This window comes from Hemiscyllium ocellatum, chromosome 19 (genome assembly GCF_020745735.1).
Source record: "Hemiscyllium ocellatum isolate sHemOce1 chromosome 19, sHemOce1.pat.X.cur, whole genome shotgun sequence".
NCBI lineage: Eukaryota > Metazoa > Chordata > Chondrichthyes > Orectolobiformes > Hemiscylliidae > Hemiscyllium > Hemiscyllium ocellatum.
The window spans coordinates 57,867,750-57,891,593 of NC_083419.1; the positions used below are offsets into that span (position 1 = coordinate 57,867,750).

At 41.3% G+C, this 23,844-nt stretch overlaps 1 protein-coding gene and 1 long non-coding RNA gene across 12 annotated transcripts in view; one reads left to right on the forward strand and one right to left on the reverse strand.

The window, feature by feature from the left end:
- The window catches only part of LOC132824993 (A disintegrin and metalloproteinase with thrombospondin motifs 20-like), a 383,141-nt gene that overhangs the window by 305,375 nt on the left and 53,922 nt on the right, over nt 1-23,844 (forward strand). For all 6 annotated transcript variants that reach the window (XM_060839950.1, XM_060839951.1, XM_060839954.1 and 3 more), the window contains one exon: nt 14,346-14,513. In XM_060839950.1, coding sequence (XP_060695933.1) covers nt 14,346-14,513 — 168 coding nt within the window. The remainder of the gene's footprint in view (nt 1-14,345; nt 14,514-23,844) is intronic.
- LOC132824994 (uncharacterized) overlaps nt 1-23,844 on the reverse strand; it is an 87,925-nt gene that overhangs the window by 62,186 nt on the left and 1,895 nt on the right. For all 6 annotated transcript variants that reach the window (XR_009645736.1, XR_009645732.1, XR_009645735.1 and 3 more), the window contains exon 2: nt 7,311-7,621. This is a non-coding gene — a long non-coding RNA (uncharacterized LOC132824994). The remainder of the gene's footprint in view (nt 1-7,310; nt 7,622-23,844) is intronic.

A 23,844-nucleotide genomic window follows, 5' to 3' on the forward strand; every position in this document is an offset into this window, starting at 1 on the left:
TGTTTTACTCGGTAACCAGTATCTAGCTTTTTTTAAAAAATATAAGCTTCATTTTCATTTGCACTTTAATTGCTTTCGAAGAATAACCCTGTTTGTATTGTGCTCCCCTTGAGTAGATTAACAGTTGAATGAACCAGTTTTGACGTATTTCCAGTTTGTTGGCAAAATGTTGAAGACTTTATACATAGGCGTTTTTTTCGTTCCTGTAACAAGTAACTGATTGGATAGGTGGAAGGAATATAGTAGTTATGGGTTATGAGTCTTCAATAATATGCCTCATAGAAAACCTGTTAACAAATTTCAGGTATGTGACATAACTGGAAATGTTGCAGCATGTAGGAAAATGTACTTGACCAGTGAGAAATAAAGAGGAAACCTAATGATTTGCACTACTCAGATTGGTGAATGGTTGCCAGTGTGTTCCCCAGGATTCATATTTGTTGTCCATCATTAATGATTTTGGGAATCAGGAGCACAATTTTGAAAACTATTAATGATCTCAAACTAAAAGGGCTGGAGAATTTGGGGTGGCACAGTGGCAAAGTGGCTCAGTGGTTAGCACCGCTGCCTCACAGCACTAGGGACCTGGGTTCGATTCCGCCCTCAGGTAACAGTCTGTGTGGAGGTTGCACATTCTTGCTGTGTCTGTGCTGGTTTCCTCCAACAATCCAGAGATGTGTAGGTCAGGTGAATTTGTTATGCTAAATTGCCCATAGTATTAGGTGCATTAGTCAGGGGTAAATGTCTGGTTGGGTTACTCTTTGGAGGGTGGTGTGGAAGTGTTGGGTGAAGGGTCTGTTTCCACACTGCAAGCATTCAATGATTTAATTATAAAAAGCATCAATCAGACTTTGTTCATTCAGTTGGCAACGATGGATTACTGTGGGGAAGTAAGAGGTCACATTTTGGCTGGAAAGGCAATAGATATGAGGTTATGGTCAATGATGTTGTAGGGTCTGGACAAATGAGCAGACAATGGCATAATGGTGCTATCACTAGATTAGTGATCTAATAAACTAGAATAGTACTTTGGAGAGCTAGGTGCAAACCCCACTATAGCAGCTGAGGCAATTGTAAATTCCATCAATTAAATCTGGAGTTGAAAGCTTGTCTCAACAATGGTTGATTAAAAATTCATTTGTTTCACCTAAGTCCTTTAGGGGAGGAATTCTGCCATCCTTATTTGATTGGCCTGCATGTGAGCCCAGTCCTCACAGTAATATGGTTGACTCTTAACTACCCTCTGAAATTGTAGAGCAAGCCACTCAGCAGAAGGGTAAATAGGCAACAAATTCTGGTGCTTATCAACAATGTCCAATGCCATGGCGGATGTTTATTTTTTAGAATTGAGAAATTTTACGTTAGGGCCCGGGTGTCCTTGGAGAAGGAGCACGCGGTGTCCACCAACACCCTGGAGTTGTTCAGGGAGAGGTGGGCGCCGCAGGGAGTGGAGTGCATCATTTCCCCCTCCAACTCTATTTTGATTTAGTCCCTGCCCTCCCCTTCACTGTTTTGATCACACAGCATTGCCCTTTGATGTGAAGGGCACTGCTTGTCACAGGCCATTCGGGTGTTTTCCTACTTTTCCTGGTGGTGGAAATTGAATAAAGATTTGTACACCTTGTCTCTCACTGTGTCTCACAGCTGCAAAAAAAGAAAAAAAAAGAAAAAAGAAATAAAAAAAACAAGAAAAAAATAGAATTGAGAAATTTAATTGAATAAAGCCATTAAAAGGTCAGTTGTTTAGGGCATACATGAGTGAAAAAAATAATGATTCAATGCTAAAGTGTTAAAGTACTCGATGAAGTTCTAGAGAGCATTATAAACAATAGACAGCGCACAGTGTAAATTCTGCAGGGAAATGCCAGGAAAAGAAAACTAACATTCTTCAGACACTGGAAAAGAACATTTCCTCTGCTTTGGACAGTCCAAGGTAAGGAAGTATCAGTTTAAACTTGTCATGATAAGAAAGAGGAGAGAGATGAGGAACAAGTGTCTTGTTCCAACAGCTATTGGAGGATTGCCACATGGTGCAGTTGAAATGGAGGCTATCGAATGGTTTGAAGGCAAAATGATTAAATGTTAGAAGTGTCACACTATACAGGGCAGCGGGATTGTTTTAGAGTCATAGAGATGTACAGCAAGGATACAGACCCTTTAGTCCAACTCATCCATGCTGACCAGGTATCCTAACTTAATCAAGTCCCATTTTCAGCATTTGGCCCATATCCCTCTAAACCTCTATACCATCCAGATGCCTTTTAAATGCTGCAACTTTTCCTTGAAGCCCTCCGATGTCCAGAGATATTTGAACTCAAACAGCAAAGGCAGTAACTGTGTCAGGCAGTGGTAAAAGTTTCTTTCTCTGACCACGTGCTCACTGCTTTTGTCTGTCTTCCACCTTTAAATGGCTTCAGCAGAAGGCTAGCTCTGACACAAAAGGGTGAATGATTTCCTCGGCTGAAAGTGTCTGTGGCAGTCAGGTTTGTGTAATGCCTGAGTGTGGTTATGGTCAAGGCAGAAATTTCTGAATATTTCTGTACCGCTCCAACTAAACAAGCTAAATATGGTTTGGGCAGCATCTCCATTGGCTGTGCCTCGATCTGAGAAGGATGCCAACCCAAGTGGTGATTTTCAGCTGTCGGTCCTCGGCTTTGAACTAACCCATTTATGACCTGCAGATCTTTGGCCTAATGAGGCAGGAGACCCCATGAGGTAGTGGGACCTGAAGAGCAGGACTTGCATAGAAACATAGAAAATAGATGCAGGAGTAGGCCCTTCGGCCCTTCAAGCCTGCACCACCATTCAATATGATCACGGCTAATCATGCAATCTCAATATCCCATTCCCACCCTCTCCCCTTATCCCTTGATCCCTTTAGGCCCAATGGCCACATCCAGCTCCCTCTTGAATATATCTAATGAACTGGCCCCCAACAGCTTCCCGTGGGAGTGAATTCCACAGGTTCACAACTTTCTCTGAATGAAGAGATCCTTCTTCATCTTCGTCCTGAATGGCTTACCCTTATCTTAGAGTGTGACTCCCTAGTTCTGGACTCCCCCAACATTGAGAATGTTCTTCCCACAACTAGTTTTCCAGTCTCATTAGGACTTCTGTTTCTACGAGATACCCCCAATCTTCTAAATTCCATTGAGTACAGGCCCAGTCAATCCAGTCTTTCCTCATATGTCAATCCTGTCATCCCGGGAATCAGGTCTGCTTATCTTTGTTTATTTTTCTTTCCTTCTCTCCCACCATTTGCCTCATCATTATGACAGTTAGACTCATAATACGATGGGAAAATTGTTGTTGTTTTGAACAATTGGTAGCAAACCGCACCGTTAATACCAATGCTCCTGACTTCAAGAAGAGTTGAATGTTTTCTTTGCCCTGTCAGGAGTACTGGGCATTTTGAGAGCTGAGAAAACAGGACCAGACAGGGAAATGTTTTTCAGCCACCCAGACACAGCATTCAGACTTCAAGAAGGATACTAACATTTGTCTGCCAGCGCTCCCATTGGTTCCAGGGAACCCAACAAAGAAGCTGTCGGTGGAATTACTCTAGCACTTCTCTGGCACTGACACATAGTCCAGGTCTCACTGCAGCACAGGAGTGAGATGGTGACAACTGCTCTACCCAATAGGACTTTTCTAAGAAACGTCAACAATTTTCAAAATAACTACAGTCAAATTACAGCCTCATAGCGCCAGGGACCCGGGTTCGATTCCCACCTTGGGTGACTGTCTATGTAGAGTTTGCACATTCTCCCCATGTCTGTGTGGGTTTCCTCCAGGTGCTCTGGTTTCCTCCCACAGTCCAAAGTTGTGCAGGTTAGGTGAATTGGCCATGCTAAAAATTGTCCATTGTGTTAGGTGCATTCATCAGAAGGAAACGGGTCTGGGTAGGTTACTCTTCGGCGAGTCAGTGTGGACTTGTTGGGCCGAAGGGCCTGTTTCCACACTGTAGGGAATCTAATTAATCTAATCTAAAAATCGCCAGATGATTTTTCTGGCCAACTACAGTGGAACCAGGTTCTTTTGTGATGAAAAGTTCACCTAAGTGCAAGCATAATTAATAGGTTTGTGTAACTTGGATTGAGTGCCAGTCAAGCAGTTCCATTAGTAAGGTACAGCATTGGGTCTTTAAGCTTGTTCAGATCTCTTCCTTTCCATTTAAAGGATAATTGACCAAGAGTGTGTGCTTTATTTTTTGCAGCAGTGGAGATTTTACCTGTCTCTTTCACTGGGTACTAGGCTGTTTAAGAAAGACGATAATGACATAGTGGTAATAAAAATAAAGCTTCCTGTACTATCACCTTGGCAAGGAAGATTTTCAGAGCAGAATAAGCATCAAACACTGTTGAAGAAGCTTAGCTAAGGTAAATATTTGAAGGGCTGAAGCAGTCAACGAAGGCAAGATGAACTTACCAGGTTTCCTTTTGCTGAATTATGCACACAAACCAGTGTTTCTCCTTACTGCAAGCTGTTGCACTGTTACTTCCCCCATTGTCCCCAGTGTGAAGTCCCAAGTCTGTATTGAGCTCGCAGTGGAAACCTGCCAGAAAACTCAATGAAGACAGCAGCAGCAATTTCTCCTTGACCAGTGTTGGAGAGCTGGAGGGTGGATACAGCACGTTCTGGAACTTGCTTAGTGTTGGGAGAAATGGCAAGCATCATATCCTGCGTAATCTTGTAGGTGTGACAGTGTTTCACTTGTCTCGCTTTATGACACCCCCCCCCCCCCCCAGGTATCTCCCTCCCTCTACTGAAGGCAATGGCTCTTGATGAGGTACAATTCAATGGGAATCAAGCACCGTACTCCATTTCACACATGGAATTCTTCATGTACTGTCTTAGATGCCACACATTGGACTGTTGAACTATAGGCAGCTTCAGATCAGACTTGTCCCTGTCCCCGCCTGTACAAATCTTCTTCAGTTGCTGGATAACAAACATAGATTGAACACTGTTCCAGCAATACTGAGGCCATCAGTACTTCACCTGCTCAATTTAATTTGATTGTTAAATCTTATTATATAAACTTGGAGATTATTTTCAGGATAATCATCGCTTAACATTGGATACTGAGAAACAATATGATCATGGAGATTATAGTGATTTCACACAATACTGTAGCAACTCCTGGATCTTTTGGCTATCATCTCACTCCAAAGGTGAAGTTACTGCCTTGCGACCCACTCCCCAGGTAGATAGTGGCAGATATCTCATGGCATTGTTCACCATGAGTCAAAAAGGTGCTCTATTTTCGAGCAACATGACCGTGACGAGCCAGTGTGACAAGGCCAGTGTTTACAATAATACCCTGCATGTTACCAGTAATATCTTCCTTAATTAAATCCATGGAATCTTAAGTACCTGAATGACATTGACTGTGGCCAAAGTTGTGGCAGAATCATGTGATGAAGCCCAGCAAAGCCTACCTCAGAGTTAGGATAAATTACTTGTACTTGCCTCTGTGCTCAGCAGTTGTAAGGAGAGATCCTCACTGGGGAGTGTGGAGTTTCCTGTTGAGGGTTATTGCTTGTTCACGACCTTGCCTCATCAATATGCAGCTGCCTACCTCACCAAATGCACTGAGCAAGCTGAGAGTTCTTGACATGGAAGTTGGAGAAGGTACCTGGTGGAGTTTAGGGTGGATGAGAGCGAATGAGGCAAGTGCTGCAGGCATTAGTGATAGTGGTAGAGCATGATCCTGGATAGGAGGTGGTTAAAAGTGAGACAGAGAGAGAGAGGGTGAGGATGAGCAATCAGAGAGAAGATGGTGGAATTCACACTGGCAGGGTGGAGAAGGTCCATGACCTACATTGGATGATATTGCAGCAGATCCCTCCAGATGACTGAGCCTGCACTGCTCTGCCTGGCAACCTTGGACCACGCCAGTAGGGTGCAGTATTGGGGGAATGAGCCATCTCCACTTTGTGTCACCCTCTCCACTAGGACCTCCAGGTGCCTGCTTGTAAAACAGGGTGCCACGTTTGCCTCGTCTGTCATGCCTGAGGTAGATCTCAGGAACCATGCAGATGGCGCCAGTGCCTGGGATGCTGGTCCATTCTGACACCGGTGAGTTGCTCTGGGTAAGGTGTGGGGTAGAATGGGGCTAGACTTGAACGAAAGAGATGCCATTGGCGAGGTAGCTAATGAATCAGGTTTGGGAAGATATGGTGAGAATGGGCCTTTCGCAGCAGGAAACCCTCCAAAAAAAATTTTGACAAAATTCACGCTTAGCCAAAAGAAATAGTCAAGACTCAGATTATGTGTGCATGGAGACAGATGATTTTAATTGCCACTTTTGTATATGTTTGATGAAATTGATAGTGTAAATGACGCATAATTACTGCCAGAATGTAAATTGATATTCTAAAATGAAGTTTTGGTTATATTCCAACTCTATCCAAAACGTTTTGATGCCTGTAATTTCTCAGTCTACATTTTGTTAATAACTTTAGCCAAGTTTAGATTAATTGTAGGATTCACAAAGTTGAGGTGAGATTATCAAACCAAAGGTTTTTATACATCTCCCAGGTATTACACTGCAAATAACAACAAGAGCTACATTCCGTTCTTAAACCTCAATTTACTATGACATGCTACCCGATTAGTGTTAGACTGAAAACAATATGACTATCTGTGAATGATTGAATGATGTAATCTGATCTGAGTTCAGGCAATTACAGGCATTATTTGACCTTAAATTCACTCAGTTCATGATGTCATGTGAACTTTTCAAACAAATCACATTATGACCTCCCAGGTATATCTGTTGAGCTTCACGAGCTAAGATCTACAAAGGAGAACATGCAAACATTTGCAACACAATACATATCCAGTCATTTTATTTAAACACATGGGGTTATGAAAATTGAACAGTGTACACATTAAAATGGAACTGTCATTTTGAGTGTGCTTCACTTCTCCGTATATAATGCCTCGTGTTACAGACTGAAAACTTGTTCCTTACATGCATTCCATAAAACATTTATTTGCGTTTTGCGTCCAATTTGTCATAGCGCCATTTTGGTTACTCCTGTGAACAATATGAAGCTTTTATTTATAATACTTGCTGGGAGTTTTTAAAATAACTCACATAGGTTTCAAAGGTTATAAACATTTGCGATTGCATAAATAATTTTATGGATTTAAATGCTCAGTTGTTTTCATCCAAAAGTTAGATAGCAAAGAATTGTAACTTTAGTCTTTTTGCTCACTGCTGTAATTTTACAGACTTTAGCTGTAATTTTGTTTTGTATACAAATGGAGCACTGCAAAGCAATAATGAAACATTAACCTACCTTGGAGTCTTCCCACTTTGTTGCAAGTATCAGTTCACAGAGTGAACTCATTGCTGAACTGAGAACTGTTGTAAGTTGCTGCTGATATTAAAAGTTCATCAGGAAGAGAGAGAGGAGTGCCATAGTTGTCGTTTCATCCTGCCTGGAATGATTAGCAACTTTGTTAAACTCCTGCCTGGCAGATGAGGTTTTCATTAAAAAAGGAGTGACAATTTGCCCATATGGATGTGATATCCCACTGTTCAGCCACAAATACTGGATGGTTGGGTGACGTAATCCAGGAGGCATGGTTATGTGCTGCAAAGCCGAGGCTGGAAAAATAATTTACAGAGATGAGAAATCACTTCCTTGTGCACTTAAGATTTCTTTGTGCACTGCGCTATCTTCAAAGTGCATAAAGCTTTTAGAGCATAAGCACTCATTATAATGAAGCAGACACTCACATTGTAGGCAACTCAGCCTGAGGTTTTCTCAGACTGCTTTGAACTAAGGTCAGCTGATATCTTACCCTGTGTTTGGAATGCCTCTGTAATTACCATGTTTATGCAAGTTACAGGATGCCAAATACAGTACAGGCAATCCCCAGACTAGATTTTAAGTGAACAGTGCTCCAGTAGGTCGTGGCAAATTTGTCTTCTGTACACCCAAAGCAACTTAAAAAGGACATTTAGATTCTAAGAGTTTCTGAGGTAATGTCAGAATGATGTTGACTTGAATTCAAAATCTACAAAAAACAAATTCTCTCTTGCCTTTTGAAAAGTAGCCAACTCTGCTTCCTATGATAGGGCAGCCTACAACAAAAATGGCCAGTTGATGTTACTGATGTAAAATGGGAGAGGAAATTTGGTTATCTTATTATTTATCTCTTTATCTCCCATTCCTTTCCAGTTATTGCCTTAATAAGAGCCATTTCAGTAGTAGTAGATTATACTGCATACTTTCCAGAGTCAGTTTATTCAATCTGCTAAATACAGCAAACAAAGCATTAGTATTATTCTGAATAGTTTCAAGCCAAAATCACAGTTACAATATTAATTATATACAACAACACCTTCAACAGGGGTTTGTTGAGCATAAGAGTGTGTGAATTAGCAGTGAGTATTAAACTGGTCCTACATGTTATCAGAAGGAGCAATAAACATGCATTGAGGTTGATGTATCAAAATGAGTGCTTTCATAAAAAGGTTAGCTATTCAGTGATGTTTGCATATTTGCTGCATTCACAAAATTTGCAATCGATCTAGAGCACATGGTTCTTCATGAACTTTTTGAATGAAAGTAAAAAGCAAATGTTGCAGTAAATTGTACAAATGTCAAAGTATTAAAGCAATCAAATTATAAAAAAATTCAATTAGATAACACTTTACTAGACTGAGGCATCTTATATTAAGAAAATGAGGCAAAAATGCTGAGAATTATGTTTAATAAATTGTACATGCAAACTAGGACAACTTCACAGGAGAAAAGTCTTCAGGTCTGTAATCATAATTTTTGATTTTTTTCTAAAGTGCTTTCTGCAAGAGGGAATTTCCATATGCAATTAGAGTTGTCATAAATAAGTCCCATGGAGCTGCCTGTGTGATCCTAATGCTCTTTATACATAATACACAACAGTGCACTTTTAAGTTTGAATCTATCCAGTTATGTGAATCAGTGGATATATGAGAACAATTAGCTTTTTAAATGTTACTATTGATTGGGGGAGGGGGTTGGTGTAGAGGGGAGAGTGATGCTGGTGAGGGAGGAGAGAAGAGGACCATGCCGTTTCCTTGTGTTAATTTAGAGAGATTTTAATTTTGTTTGCACGTGTGGTGGTTGTGAAATCGATTAAATTCTTTCATCCATTGAGCTCAAATGCTGTTTATATTCAGACTAACTCATATGAATAGTAGCAAAGGTTTTTCTCCCCCCCCCCCAGTTTATATCTGTTCTGCACAGAGCAAGTTGCAACAGCTGAATGATATTCACGTATAACTAGGTCTGGAATGGAATGAGCATTATGACTCCATTTCTAACCCAGTGTGTTTCCGAACTGGATTACTTCCATCACCACTTCTAATGTACATTGTAGAGCTCTATCTGTGATAGGTAGAATAATTTGGTCGAACATAGCAAAAGCCAAGTCCCCATGTCACAGTTTAGAAACAGATTTTCAGTGTTGACTGAACCCTATGCTTATGTAGTTGGTGTGATGGGATATATATTACTGATATGGTTCATCATCAACAACACTTACAGCAAAGGCTAGGCAACCTGCAGCAACTAACTCCCCTTCTGACTCCCATAGCTTGCACATTTACAAGGCTACAAGTGTTGTGCTTTCTGGTGATTGAATATGACTTATTTTATGGATGCTTGTAACATGTTAGCAGAAGCTAGTTTATTTAAGCTGCCACATGGTGCTGCATTATACACAGAGTTCAGAGGAACTAATCAGATACAAATGGCCAAATTGCAGTCAGATGATTTGAGATCCTTGTTATGTGCGTATTAACAGTAACATCTCACTATAACCTGTGACATTTGTGTCTCACTCAACTTGTTAGCTTGTCTTTTTAAAAGGGGGTTAGGAGAAGACAAAACGAAACCTAATTTGTAAGACTCATCTTTCCATCATTTGTGACTAATAAGACATGAACCACTTTACTGATTGAGAAAAAGAATCAAAGCAATAGATAAGAATATAAGGAATTATTGAAATCAAATATTTGAAATGATGGCAATGTATTAAAAAAAAGTCATGTCATCAGGAAAGCATTTTGAAAAAAAATGGATAAATTAATGAATGAAGCAGGATGAAGGTTAGTGAAACCTCCAAGATTTCCATCTGTCTGGTCTCAGGACTCTTGTACATCCTGACTTCTTTCACTCCAGCATTGATTTATTTGCCTTTGGTTGTCCAAGTTCAAAGCTCTTTAATCTCACGTTCTATCGCTTCCTCCTCCTTTAAATTCCTTCTTAAAATCTTCTCCAATCACAAGTGTCCTCACGTCTCCTTTTGCCTCAGTGTAAATTCTTGTCTGATAATGCTCCTGTGAAGTGTTTTGTGATCTGTACTGCATTGAGGGTGATGTTTAAATCCCAGTCATATTTATTTGATAAGGCTTTAAGTATAGCTCCTTAGATTTCGTGGCAATCTTTTATGTTTGAGGAAGCCATGTTTCTTTCGTCTGTTCGGCCATAGTTCCCAAAGAATGTGACCCTTAAAACTTAAAACTACCCCAAATTTGCAATTGAGTACATCTCTCTTTGGTTGTGGTGGAATAACTCTCATTTCCTATGACACCAGGGCCTTGCAAGTCAAATATAGTGAGCCTGGCTATACAACAGACAACCTTTTGTATTCTGCCCTGAAATAATGCTGTAATCTTGGGTTCAGAACAGGACCCCTTCCTGTTACAAGTTGGACACTATCAGCCATTTATCAATGTTTAATGAATTGCGGGCAGCTTATTGCTGTGGTTTCCAGCCACTAGAAGTTGGTTGAGGTCTCAATGAAAGCGAACTTTCTAAAACGTGTTCAACGTATGAATGCAGTAAATGTCATTAGTGAAGTTGCTGAAGGTAGTAGGGCACCACCTCTGCGTGAAAACGTTGCCCCTTGGGCCCCTTTTATATCTTTCCCCCCTCACCCTAAACCTATGCCCTCTAAGTTCTGGACTCCCCCACCCCAGGGAAAAGACCTTGTCTATTTACCTTATCCATGCCCCTCATGATTTTATCAACTTCTATAAGGTCACTCCTCAGCCTCTGATGCTCCAGGGAAAACAGCCCCAGCTTATTCAGCCTCTCCAAACAGCTCAAATCCACCCACCCTGGCAATATCCTTGTAAATCTTTTCTGAACCTTTACAGGTTTCATGACATCCTTCTGATAGGAAGGAGACCAGAATTGCATGCAATATTCCAAGAGTGGCCTAACCAATGTCCTATAAAGCCGCAACATGAGCTCCCAACTCTTGTACTCAATACTCTGACCAGTAAAGGAAAGCATACCAAACGCCTTCTTCACTATCCTATCTCCCTGCACCTCCACTTTCACGGAACTATGAACCTGCACTCCAAGGTCTCTTTGTTCAGCAACACTCCCTAGGACCTTACCATTAAGTGTATAAGTCCTGCTAAAATTTGCTTTCCCAAACTGAGCATCTTGCATTTATCTGAATTAAACTCCATCTGCCAGTCCTCAGCCCATTGGCCCATTTGATCAAGATCCTGTCGTACTTTGAGGTAACCTTCTTCCCTGTTCACAACACCTCCAATTTTGGTGTCATCTGCCAACTTACCAACTATACCTCCTATGTTCACATCCAAATCATTTATATAAATGACAAAAAGCAGTGGACCCAGCACCGATCCTTGTGGCACTCACCACCACCCTGTCTTCTACCTTTGAGCCAGTTCTGTATCCAAATGGCTAGTTCTCTCCGTATCCCATGAGATCTAACCTTGCTAATCAGTCTCTCATGGGAAACCTTGTCGAATGTCTTACTGAATTCCATGTCTACTGCTCTGCCCTTATCAATCCTCTTTGTTACTTCTTCAAAAAAACTCAATCAAGTTCATGAGATATGATTTCCCACACACAAAGCCATGCTGACGATCCCTAATCAGTCCTTGCCTTTCCATATACATGTAAATCCTGTCCCTCAGGGTTCCCACCAACAAGCAGCACTGTGGCACAGTGGTTAGCACTGCTGCTTCACAGTGCTAGAGACCCGGGTTCAATTCCCGACTCAGGTGACAGACTGTGTGGAGTTTGCACGTTCTCCCCGTGTCTGTGTGGGTTTCCTCCGGGTACTCCGGTTTCCTCCCACAGTCCAAAGATGTGCAGGTCAGGTGAATTGGCCATGCTAAATTGCCCGTAGTGTTAGATAAGGGGTAAATGTAGGGGTATGGGTGGGTTGCGCTTCGGCGGGTCGGTGTGGACTTGTTGGGCCGAAGGACCTGTTTCCACACTGTAAGTAATCTAATCTAAAAAAAGAACATGCCCATCACTGAGCTCAGGCTCACCGTCTATTGTTCTTGCAAGGTTTGTGAAGGTTTGTAGCTCGGGTTGAGGTTTAGGGTGTAGGTTTGCTCGCTGAGCTGTAGGTTTGATATCCAGATGTTTCATTACCTGGCTATATGTTTAACATAAAAATAGAAAGCAGGAGACAACAGCTTTGCTTCACTTGGAGGTCACCACTGATGATGTTACCTAGCCAGGTAATGAAACGTCTGGATATCAAACCTACAGCTCAGCGAGCAAACCTACACCTTAGGTCTATTGTTCCCTGACTTTTCATTCCTACTTTTCTTAAATAGTGGCACCACGTTAGCCAACCTCCAGTCTTCAGCACCTCTTCTGTGACTATCGATGGTAAAAAAAAATCAGTAAGAAACTCAGCAATCATTTCCCTAGCTTCCCACAGAGTTCTAGGGTATACCTGATCAGGTCCAGGGGTTTTATCCACTTGTATGTGTTTCAACACCACCTCCTCTGTAATATGGACATTTTTCAAGATGTCACCATCTATTTCCTCACATTCTATATCAAGTCACAGAGATGTACAAGATGGAAACAGACCCTTCGGTCCAATTCGTCCATGCCGACCAGATATCCCAATCCAATCTAGTCCCACTTACAGCACCATAACCCTCCAAACCCTTCCTATTCATATATCCACCCAAATGCCTTTTAAATTTTGCAATTGTACCAGCCTCCATCACTTCCTCTGGCAGCTCATTCATACACATACCACCCACTGTGTGAAAATGCTGCCCCTTAGGTCTCTTTTATATCTTGCCTCTTTCACCCTAAACCTATGTCCTCTAGTTCTGTATTCCCCCATCCCAGGGAAGAGACTTTGTCTATTTATCCTATCCACGCCCCTCATAATTTTATTAATCTCTGTAAGGTCACCCCTCAGCCCATGCAAGTAGGCTAAGGGTTAATTGTTAAGGGAAAACAGCCCCAGCCTATTCAGACCAGAATTGCATGCAATATTCCAAAAGTGGCCTAACCAATGTCCTGTACAGCAGCAATATGACCTCCTGACTCCTGTACTCAATACTCCAACCAATAAAGGAAAGCATACCAAAGGCCTTCTTCATTATCCTATCTACCTGCGACTCTACTTTCAAAGAGCTATGAACCTGCACTCCAAGATCTCTTTGTTCAGCTACACTCCCTAGGACCTTACCATTAAGTGTATAAGTCCTGCGAAGATTTGTTTTCCCAAAATGCAGCACTTTACATTTACCAAATTAAACTCCATCTGCCACTTCTCAGCCCATTGGCCCATCTGATCAAGATTCCGTGGTAATCTGAGGTAGCCTTCTTCCCTGTCCACTACACCTCCAATTTTGGTGTCATCTGCAAACTTACTAACTGTACCTCTTATGCTCACATCCAAATCATTTATATAAATGATGAAAAGTAGTGGACCCAACACCGATCCTTGTTGTACTCTATTGGTCACAGGCCTCCAGTCTAAAAAACAACCCTCTACCACCACCCTCTGTCTTCTCCTTCGAGCTACCTTCTACCTCCAAATGGCGAGTTCTCCCTGTATTCCATTAGATCTAACCTTGCTCATCAGTCTCCCATGAAGAACCTTGTCAAACATCTTCCTGAAGTCCATATAGATCACATCTACCATTCTGCCCTCATCAATCCTCTTTGTTACTTCTTCAAAAGCCTCAATCAAGTTTGTGAGAAATGATTTCCCATACACAAAGCCGTGACTATATCTTCCATGTCCTTCTCCACAGTGAACACTGATATAAAATACTTGTTTAGTATCTCCCCATCTCCTGCGGTTCCATACATATGCTGCCTTGCTGATATTTGAGGGGTCTTATTCTTTCCCTAGTTATCCTATTGTCCTTAATGTATTAATAAAATCTCTTTGGATTCTCCTTATCCCCATTTGCCAAAACAATCACATATCCCTTTTTTGCCCATCTGATTTCTCTCTTAAGTGTACTCCTACTGCCCTTATACTCTAAGGATTCAGATGTTAAAATATAATCTCCTGTGCTTTGCTTCTAGTGTTCTGTAAGCTGTGGAAAGGGCACCAAGCAACGGGATGTCCATTGCATTGACATGAAGCAGGTAGCTGTGGATAACAGTTACTGTCAGCACTTGAAGAAGCCTCGAGTCAATAAACAGTGTAGAACAGGCCGATGTCCAGCCTGGAAGGCCACTCGATGGAAGGAGGTATGATCTGATGCAATTCAAAACCTTATATTAAACTTCCCTCTCTTATGAAATTATTAGTTATTTCTCCTCACTTTGGACATAGATCTAACAAAAATGTAATCTTAAAATGGCTTGACTTTGATTCTGATACTGTGTCCCTGGTTCTAGATCTCACACCTAAGGGAAACCTCCTTTCTATATCTGCTCTGTCTATCCATTTAAGAATTTCCTAAGTTTCTATGAGATCTCCACTCATTCTTCTAAACTCCAGAGAATACAGGCCTAGTCACCTCAATCACCTCTCAGAAGACAATTCACCATTCCAGGAATCAGTCTGGTGAATATCTGCTGCAATCCCTATGTGGCAAATACATCCTTCTTGAGGTCAGGGGACCAGAAGTGTACAACAACTGAAAACCTCTTACAATAAAGGCTCATCTACTATTTACCTTCTGAGTTGCTTGCTGCATCTACTTATTAGCCTTCAGTGACTCAAGAACAACGAAGTCCAGGTGCCCTGGGACACTAATACATTGTGATTTGTTGTTATTTTAGATTATAATACACTGCTCCTTTGTTTTTCTAGCAAACGGGAATAACCTTAACCTTGACGCCAGTATCTCGTCACCTAGTCGCTCTTTATTTACATGTGCATAGTACATGACACTGATCCAGCTCACTGAGCCAGAACCCCTGACATTCCTGTTTGTATCTGCCAGCCAGGGCTCCCTGATTGGCCCAGGTTAACAGCCCCAATTAGAGAACTCACGTTCTATAATATCCACCTGGCTGACCTTATTACAATCACTATGCAAACCTTATATATGTCCACACATTATATCCGATCTGCCATGCTCTTGCTCATTCATTCAGCCCATTATAGTTCCTTTGAAGATCTCTTAGCATCCTCTTTGCAACTCACATTTCCACTTGCATATATTATAACTGGCCTCCATATACTAATCATTGATATCAATGGTGAACGACTTGGGGCTGTTCCTTGCTGCAGCACGTTGGTTATAGCCTCCCAATCTGAACATAACCCATTTACTTCAATCTCTGCTTTCTGTGCTGTCCTCAGTCCATGCCAGTATATTGCCCCATCCCATGCAATTTAATTTGTTTACTAACCTCCTGTGTGGGACTTTTAAAAACCCTTTTGAAATCCCAAAGTGTGACATCTACTGGTTCCTCTTCATCGACTCCACTTCTGTCTTGATGAGAACAATAAGCATATCTTCATAATATTCTTGCTGGTGTTCTAGCTGTGATCAGGAATTCATTGGAAGGGGGAAAGAAATATAAGGGGAGACCTCTCTCCCATCAACCTGTCCTTTTGTACACTTGTGCTAGATACATCACCAACATCTTAACATTTCAGTTTGGATGCAATTCTTTGAAAATTTTCAGTTTCCTCCTGAAAAAAAGCAAACTCACCTTTAAGTTTTTCTGGCTTTAAGTTTTTCTCAATATTTGGTTAAATTTGTACTTCTGTTAAGGCTGACTTTTGTTTTAATACAAAAGTATAATACAAATTCTCAGTGACAAATTATTCTATGTGCACATATAACGTTGTTTTAATGAGGCACTTCATCATTAATGCTCCCCCACCACCCCCAGTCAAAGAGAGAGGATTCACTTTTTGATTTAGTTTTTCTGCCTCAGCTGTTCATTTGCGTATTGAACACAGACCCTTTTTTTATTCTCACATCATGCACTTGGTTACAGGCAGCAGAAAGAAATTCTGCTTCCTCAGTTGGTTCTGTTCCTGGGATTACAACTGGTTCAATCACAGCAGGTTTCAATTTTGGCATTGAGGTTTTCATCAATTTACAATAAATCTGCACCAGGGCTCATTGCCAGTTTAACCACTGAGGAAGTAATGCTAAAATTCATTAAACCCTTATACATTACTAAGATAATCTAAACATTCACACATTTGCAATGACTGGGTTTTGAAGCCATTTGTTTCCTTGTACTTTTATCCCACTAAACTGTTCAAAGGAATTCCACTTCTTATTTAAAATTTAATGCTTTTCTTAACCGCTTCTTCTAATTTAATTAAATTTAGCCACCGCTGTTTAAAAGGTGCTACCGGTAACCTTCATGCAATCAAAGTAAGCCCTCAGTTGACAGAACAGAGAGCCATGTCGAGTGTTTTATCATTGTCGAGACTTCACAAAAGGACACACAAAGTGCAATTTGCAGGAGAGAAGGGCAAGGGCAGCTTCATCTTGGCTGGAGTTCATAAAAATATCTGCCACCTCACGCCAAAGCAATTGAAACTTCCCCTGTGTCAACTAGGGAGCATGGGATAATGAATGAACTGTACCGAGCAGTTATAATTGAATATATTCGAGATGATGGAGTTTTAATACTGGTTTAGCAGGGTTGGAAAACTGGGCTTGCGGTTTGGCCCCACGTGGCACACAACTCTGACAACAATGGAAAGTAAATTGTGTAGGCTGTTTAATGGGAAGCCCTGCTAAAATGAAACATTATCCTGAAAGACTTTAGATCTGAAATCAGGTTATCTCTCAAGTCAGCTGCAGTTTTGTGCCTGTGACCTGCATGTCTCCTATTAGGACACTAGTTGCGACATTTTTGTGTCAAGCTTGAATAAAATGCTGGGGGAAATAGATTGGATTTTGGTCAAGTTTAAGTAGTAAAGAGGCAAAATTGGATTATTTTAAAATGAAGCCTTACTACAATAATAGGGTCGATGTTAGAGCATAAAATGTACACAGTACAGGCTTGGAGATAGAATGGTTTTGGAAGAATACTCAAATCTGTAACACACATCCAGCTCCCTGGGAAAATGCATATTATATACAAAGTATTATCTGATTGGGATGTAACACACACTGTACAACCTTAATTGTCTTCTGAAATGCTTTGAAACCAAATACGTAGTCTTCAATGGAGGGTTGTTGTGGAGGGGAAATCTACTAAGCTCTTGAGCCTTTCGGATCAGTGCCAGATGTTTTGGATTCTACCTTTAAATACTAAATAATTAAACTGATCCACTCTTTTATGAACTGCTTAATGTGATTTTGTTCCTGGGTTGTGCAGGATTTTTGGATTTTCCTGAAAGCTTTTCGTCAGTTGAGTAATTTCCTCACGAGGTGAGAGTGAGCACTGCAGATGCTGGAGATTAGAGGAATTCCTGATAAAGGGCTTTTGGCTGAAACGTCAAGTTTCCTGCTTCTCGGATGCTGCCTGACCTGCTGTGCTTTTCCAGCACCACACTTCTGACTCTTATTCCTCATGAGACCAGGGGTAACAAACAAAACTGCCCAGAAATGAATACTGAGCATACATCATAGAATCCCTGCAGTGTGAAAGCAGGCCATTCAGCCCATCAAGTCTACATTGACCCTTCAAAGACCTTCCCACACAGATGTACCCTCCAAAGAGCATCCAACCCATGCGACCCTTACCCTATCCTTGTACCCTTCCTAATCCACTAGCCTGCACATCCGTGAATACTATGGGTAATTTAGCATGGCCAATCTACCTAAACCTGCACATCCCTGAACACTATGGGTAATTTAACATTGCCAGTCCACCCAAACCTGCACATCCCTGAACACTATGGGTAATTCAGCATTGCCAATCCACCTAAACCTGCACAACACTGAACACTATGGGTAATTTAGCATTGCCAATCTACCTAACCTGCACATTCCTGAACACCATGTGCAATTTCGCATGGCCATTCACCTAACCTTCTAGACTTTGATCATAATCTCTCCAATTCAATGCCTTCCTATTTAAATTTCAGCAGGTCTTAAGTAAAACCCAAGTGTAGTTGTCTACGTGGGAAAAAATAATTGTCATTCTTTTCAACACTTTGCAGTAGTTAAAGAGAGCACAGCTGGAGCTGTAAATGTTGCATATATTTAGATAGGGTCACTCAGGTGAAGAGGTTGGTTTAATCGTGATGCTGAAGGTAAAGGTAGAGTCACCATTATCCCAGAGGACCATATGGGACAACTCTTCCTTTAGAGAGAGAGAGACGGTAATTTATCTGGAGGATCACTACACCTCAGGCCAGAGGAGAGGTTGAGAATGAAAATCCTTCGTCATAGGGGAATTGAACCAACTCTGCATTGCAAACCAGCCATCCAGCCAACTGAACTAACTACTTGATGATGAAGAGTGCATATTATTTCACTCCTGTTAAAAATATGAAGGTCATGAGGACTAAACATTAATCCCCCTGAGTCACAGGGCCTAGTTCTTTCTCTGGCTAGAGGGATGAAGTTGCAGCAAATTTTTCTTTTAACTCCAAGTCCCTTGGCTTGACTAATTACAAATACTGCCCTTTCCTAAATATATCAGTCCAAAACTCAGCTGTACAAGATGGACAGTTACTCAGTCGTATGTTTGTAATTGATCTGTAAATAGGTGGCTGGATTAGCCTTGTGAAACTAATTGGAAAATATTCATTTGTTATAAAGTGGTCAAAATAATAATTTATTTAAAAAAGTGTCAATTGCAATAGAACCAAAAGACATTTTATGAAACGAACTCCCAATGTCATTGAATCTGTCTGTAGGAACTATATTCCCAACAGTCAGAGGGACCTTGGGCACAGCCCTGGTTCCAAGTGCTGATAATCCATTGTTTGCTCATTATGCTACTCTATATTAACTCCATTGCTGCAGAGGCTATGCTCATTTTGAGGAGAAAGAGTTTCATTCTCTCTGTGCAACTTCAAGTGAAGTTTAATTTGAAACTGAAATTGCAACAAAGAAAACATTCAGAATTTTCTCAATGCAAAAGCACCTAAAGCACTCAAATTTCCCTGGGTCAGGATAAAAATGTTTCAGATGAGACCCATCATCAGAACAGGCTGTCAATTAAATGTGTCGGAGACACGTTGCATCTTAAAGGAGAACTTTGACCTTGAATTCTGTGAATCCAGTGCTGTAAGTTAGGGTGAAAATGTCAGCTGAACTGGGAATTAAAACCAGATTTCCAGGTTATGCTATAGACCACCTTAAATCACTAGGTCAGCAAAGCCCTTGTGAATTGAGAGCTAAAGAAATCATGAATAATAACTTTGTTCATGGGAGATCTATTGTGCAGGATGTCCTGGCCATAGAACAATAAGCCAAGGAAATGACAGCCAGCAAGTTTACCTAGGAAAAGTGCAGCTTTTCAAAAGTAATCAAACTCGAATTTGTGAAGTTTATCCTACAAGAGAAAACTCTTTGCAGGTCTGTGTAATGATGTATTTTCCATAAACTGACAGGTGCTGTTTGAGGTCACAATGCCTCTTCCTTACTGATCCAGAATTAATTAATTCACTGGATATATTCAGGTATTTTTTTGTATTTCAGCTGTTTGCAAAATGAAACATATCTTCATTCAAACTGGCAGGATATGTAACGAAACATGATGGACCCAAATTTCTGGGATATCAACTGGGACTTACCAGCAATGGCAGGTTTATTAGAGATATGACCTAACTAAATAGGAAAGACAGGGTGGAGATCTGTACTTCTCTATGTCAACCTTCTCTGAGTTTGAAATGTCTCAAATAAGTCCAGTTTTTAAGAATAACCCATCTAAGATTATGTTGCGTATGCATAACTGAGAATCTTAAGAATCTATACAATTATAGAGTCATAGAGCTCAAAACAAACCCTTCCATCCAACTCGTCCATGCCAACCAATAGCGCATTAGAAAATCAAACTTCCTAATTCTACCCATGGCATATACGTTTCCATGAATTAAAAATCAAAGCACAATCCCACTGTAGATGCATGACTTCCCCAATGCTCATTCTATATTGCTATTGGCAGAGATTCAAACTCCATGCCATATTCACTGAGTGCATTTTAACCAAATGTAGCCAGGAATTCAGGTAGGTTGTAGATAATCATTCATCAACAGCATTAATGGTAAGAATATTTGACAAAAGTAATCAAGATGGTAGATCGCCAGGGTATTTGTTATTTTTTTGGCAATAAGGAATAACTTAGACTCCTTTCTTCAGAATATGAAAGCTATTTACCAACCATCAATAAACAATGTCCAAAATCGTATTGCTTTTTATTCTATTTTGACTTTTTTCTTTCAGTAATCTTTTGAAAAAACACATTGGATAAATGCACCCTTCTTGAAAAGAGCTGTGGAGAGCTATAGAAAATGTCATACTTCCTTTGTTTTCATTGTACAAACCTATGTTGTGTGTGAAAGCCAACACACTCAAAAGTACCCCTGTCTAATTTTGCTCGGATATCGTCCCTTGTCTTTCTGTTTTCGATCACTGACAAAAGGTTTGAAAGGGAAATCATGCTTGGAAGCAGTGCCTCACCATGTGAGGAAATTGTGGGCATGAATCTGTAGCTGAGCAAATTGTGTTGAATAGGAATGGGCACAGGGGTCTACCCAGTGAAAGTTACAACTTCCTGCAGGTTTGCTGCTTCAGGTCTGCATCCATAGAGCTAGAGATGGTGACGTTCTGGTTTTTGAATCATATTAAATAACTTGTCTTGAATGCAATGTAAGAACATAAAAAGCTGATGGATAAAATGAAGAGGCTATTCAGACTGTCAAGCTAAATCTTTTCAGACTGTGCCAATGTTACCCATGGAAACCTCTCCCAAAATTTGTTAATCTCTTGAAAGGATCTAAATGCAGATCATCAGCCCAGTCCCTCATAGACCCAGCCCCTTAGCAAAGTCAGAAGTCACCCAACACCAGGCTGTGGTCCAACAGGTTTATTTTAAATCACAAGCTTTTGGAACGCTGCTCCTTTGTCAGGTGACTTCATTCAACGAACGAGCAGTGCTCTAAAAGCTTGTGATCTTCAGTAAATCTGTTGGACTATAACCTGGTGTCGGGTGACTTCTGATTTGTCCATCCCAGTCCAACACCAGCAGCTCCACATCTCAGCCCTTTAACAACGGCTCATGTCAACCAAGCAATCAAACTTAACGAATGACATTATTTGAACATCTACTTATTGTGCCAGTCTGCCATTTCAATTTTCAGAAATGTTGTTTACCTACTTGTATTTGATAAAGAAACAGGAACGTGGATGTTCAAATAAAGAATGTTAGTATTGAAGAAGAGAATATGTTCTCATTTCAAGCATCTCTCAATGAAATCCCCTATAGTTTCCTCCATAATGATATGCCATGGCCTCCAACCCTGGTACAGCACCCTGTACAGCATCGAAATATCCATCAGCAGCTATCCTTCTAACTGGTTTGAATAAGTGTGCTAATAATTGTATGTTGCACTTACATAGCACCTTTAGCATGAGGCAGCATTTTTTGGGTAGCAGGTCCCATTACCTTTTGAGCATTTTCGCTGCAATCTCAGCCCTGCAGCTGTTTATCACTTCATGGGGAATCAATTGGCTGGAGGTTGCATTTCTCTCCCTGATTCTGAGCTGGGATTTTCTCCAGAGTCAGAGGTGGAGGTCCCACCTCAGTGAGCTGCCAGCCTGTCTGAATGGCACCTGCTGAATTGTACTTTGCTCCCCCTGCCTCTGTTAACCCAGCAGTCGGGGACAGTTAAATCCTGCCCTCTTTGTAAAACTGCTCCAGGAATTATCACTGAAAGACTGTCAGTGAAAACCTGAGACTAAGCCATCCAAAGCAATCATAGTGTCGGAGACTAAGAACTTGCTCACTGAGGGTAGGCTTTACAGTAACAAGTCTGTGTTATTCGATGGGTTCCTGCTCAATAGGAATATGGTCAATAATGTCTGCCATAACATCAATGAAACTACTCCAGTCAGAGAATGTAGACCCACAACTTATCAATGTGGATCCATCTGTATTGGATTCAAACAAGTCCCAGGTTCTGAGAGCACTTGGGTATTCTGTCATCTAAATGTCCTAAATAATTCCTTGTTTATAAAATTACTTATTTCTAGCCACTTTTTGAGAATTTTACACAGTCACTGTTTTGTGGCAGTGAAGATTTCTAAAGAATATTAAATTATTCAGTTACATTATTATTTTTATGTCTAATTTAGCAATTACCAGCTGTGTAAGGGTAATCCTCTAAGTAGTGGCTGCCACATTTCCTTTATGGCCATGGACTGGATTTTCCAGGCTCCTGGGAAAGGATGGCAGATGCGGGGGGATTTGTTACTCCTTCACAGGATGAGGGTGTTGATGGCTGGGCCAGCATTTATTGCCCAGAGGGCAGTTAAGAGTCACCCACATTGCTGTGGGTCTGGAGCCGCACGTAGGCCAGATCAGGTAAGCATGGCACTTTCCTTCCCTAAAGGACATTATTGAAACAGTTGGGTTTCTCCCTGGCAATCACCAATGGATCCAGGGTCATTAGATTCTTAATTCAAATTGAATTCAGATTCCACCATCTGCTGTGGCAGGATTCAAGCCCAGGTCCCCAAAACAATGCTGGGTCTCTGGATTAACAATCCAGCGCTAATACCACTAGGGCATTGCTTCCCCTAAAAGGCAGCAGTCAGGTGAGGATAGTAGAATTAAACATTCCCAGAACCTACCCTTTTGAACCATTTACTGGGGCAGAGGTGGTGTGCTTGAGACCTTTATGTAACCAATCAGTGTCCAGTTCAGAACCCCCTCCTGTCACCAATTACTCATGGTCAAAAAATGTGTTCTTCCTGCCATGTGAAACACTGTGAATTGGTGGTCAGGCAAAAATGGATGGGGTGCCTTCCTTTGCGGTCCACTTTGCTAAACAGAGGCATTTACCAAGGCATTCACTTCTCCAGCTTTGCCCTTCCCCAAATCCTTGTCGGCTCCAGCCTCCCTTTCAGTCCTTCTCTGGGACCACGTTTCAACAGCATCCCCACTGTCCTCCTGCTGCCAACTCCGTCACAGCCAACTATCAGGACTAGGCAGCCACTGGGAATATGGATTACCTATAAATCCCTACAGGCAGGACTTTCTCCCTGGTCAGGGAGAACGTGAGGACTGCTGATGCTGGAGAGTCAGGTTGAAAAGCGAGGTGCTGGAAAAGCACAGCAGGTCAGGCAGCATCTGAGGGGCAGGAGAGTTGACATTTCAGGCATAAGCCTTTCATCAGGAATTCTCCCTGGTCAGGGCAGAAGACGCACCTCAAGCCAATTGACATTAGAGTCATAGAGATGTACAGCATGGAAACAGACCCTTTGGTCCAACCCGTCCATGCCGACCAAATATCCCAACCCAATCTAGTCCCACCTTCCAGCACCTGGCCCATATCTCTCCAAACCCTTCCTATTCATATACCCATCCAAATGCCTCTTTAATGTTGCTATTGTACCAGCCTCCACCACTTCCTCTGGTAGCTCATTCCATACACGTACCACCCTCTGTGAAAAAGTTGCCCCTTAGGTCTCTTTTATAC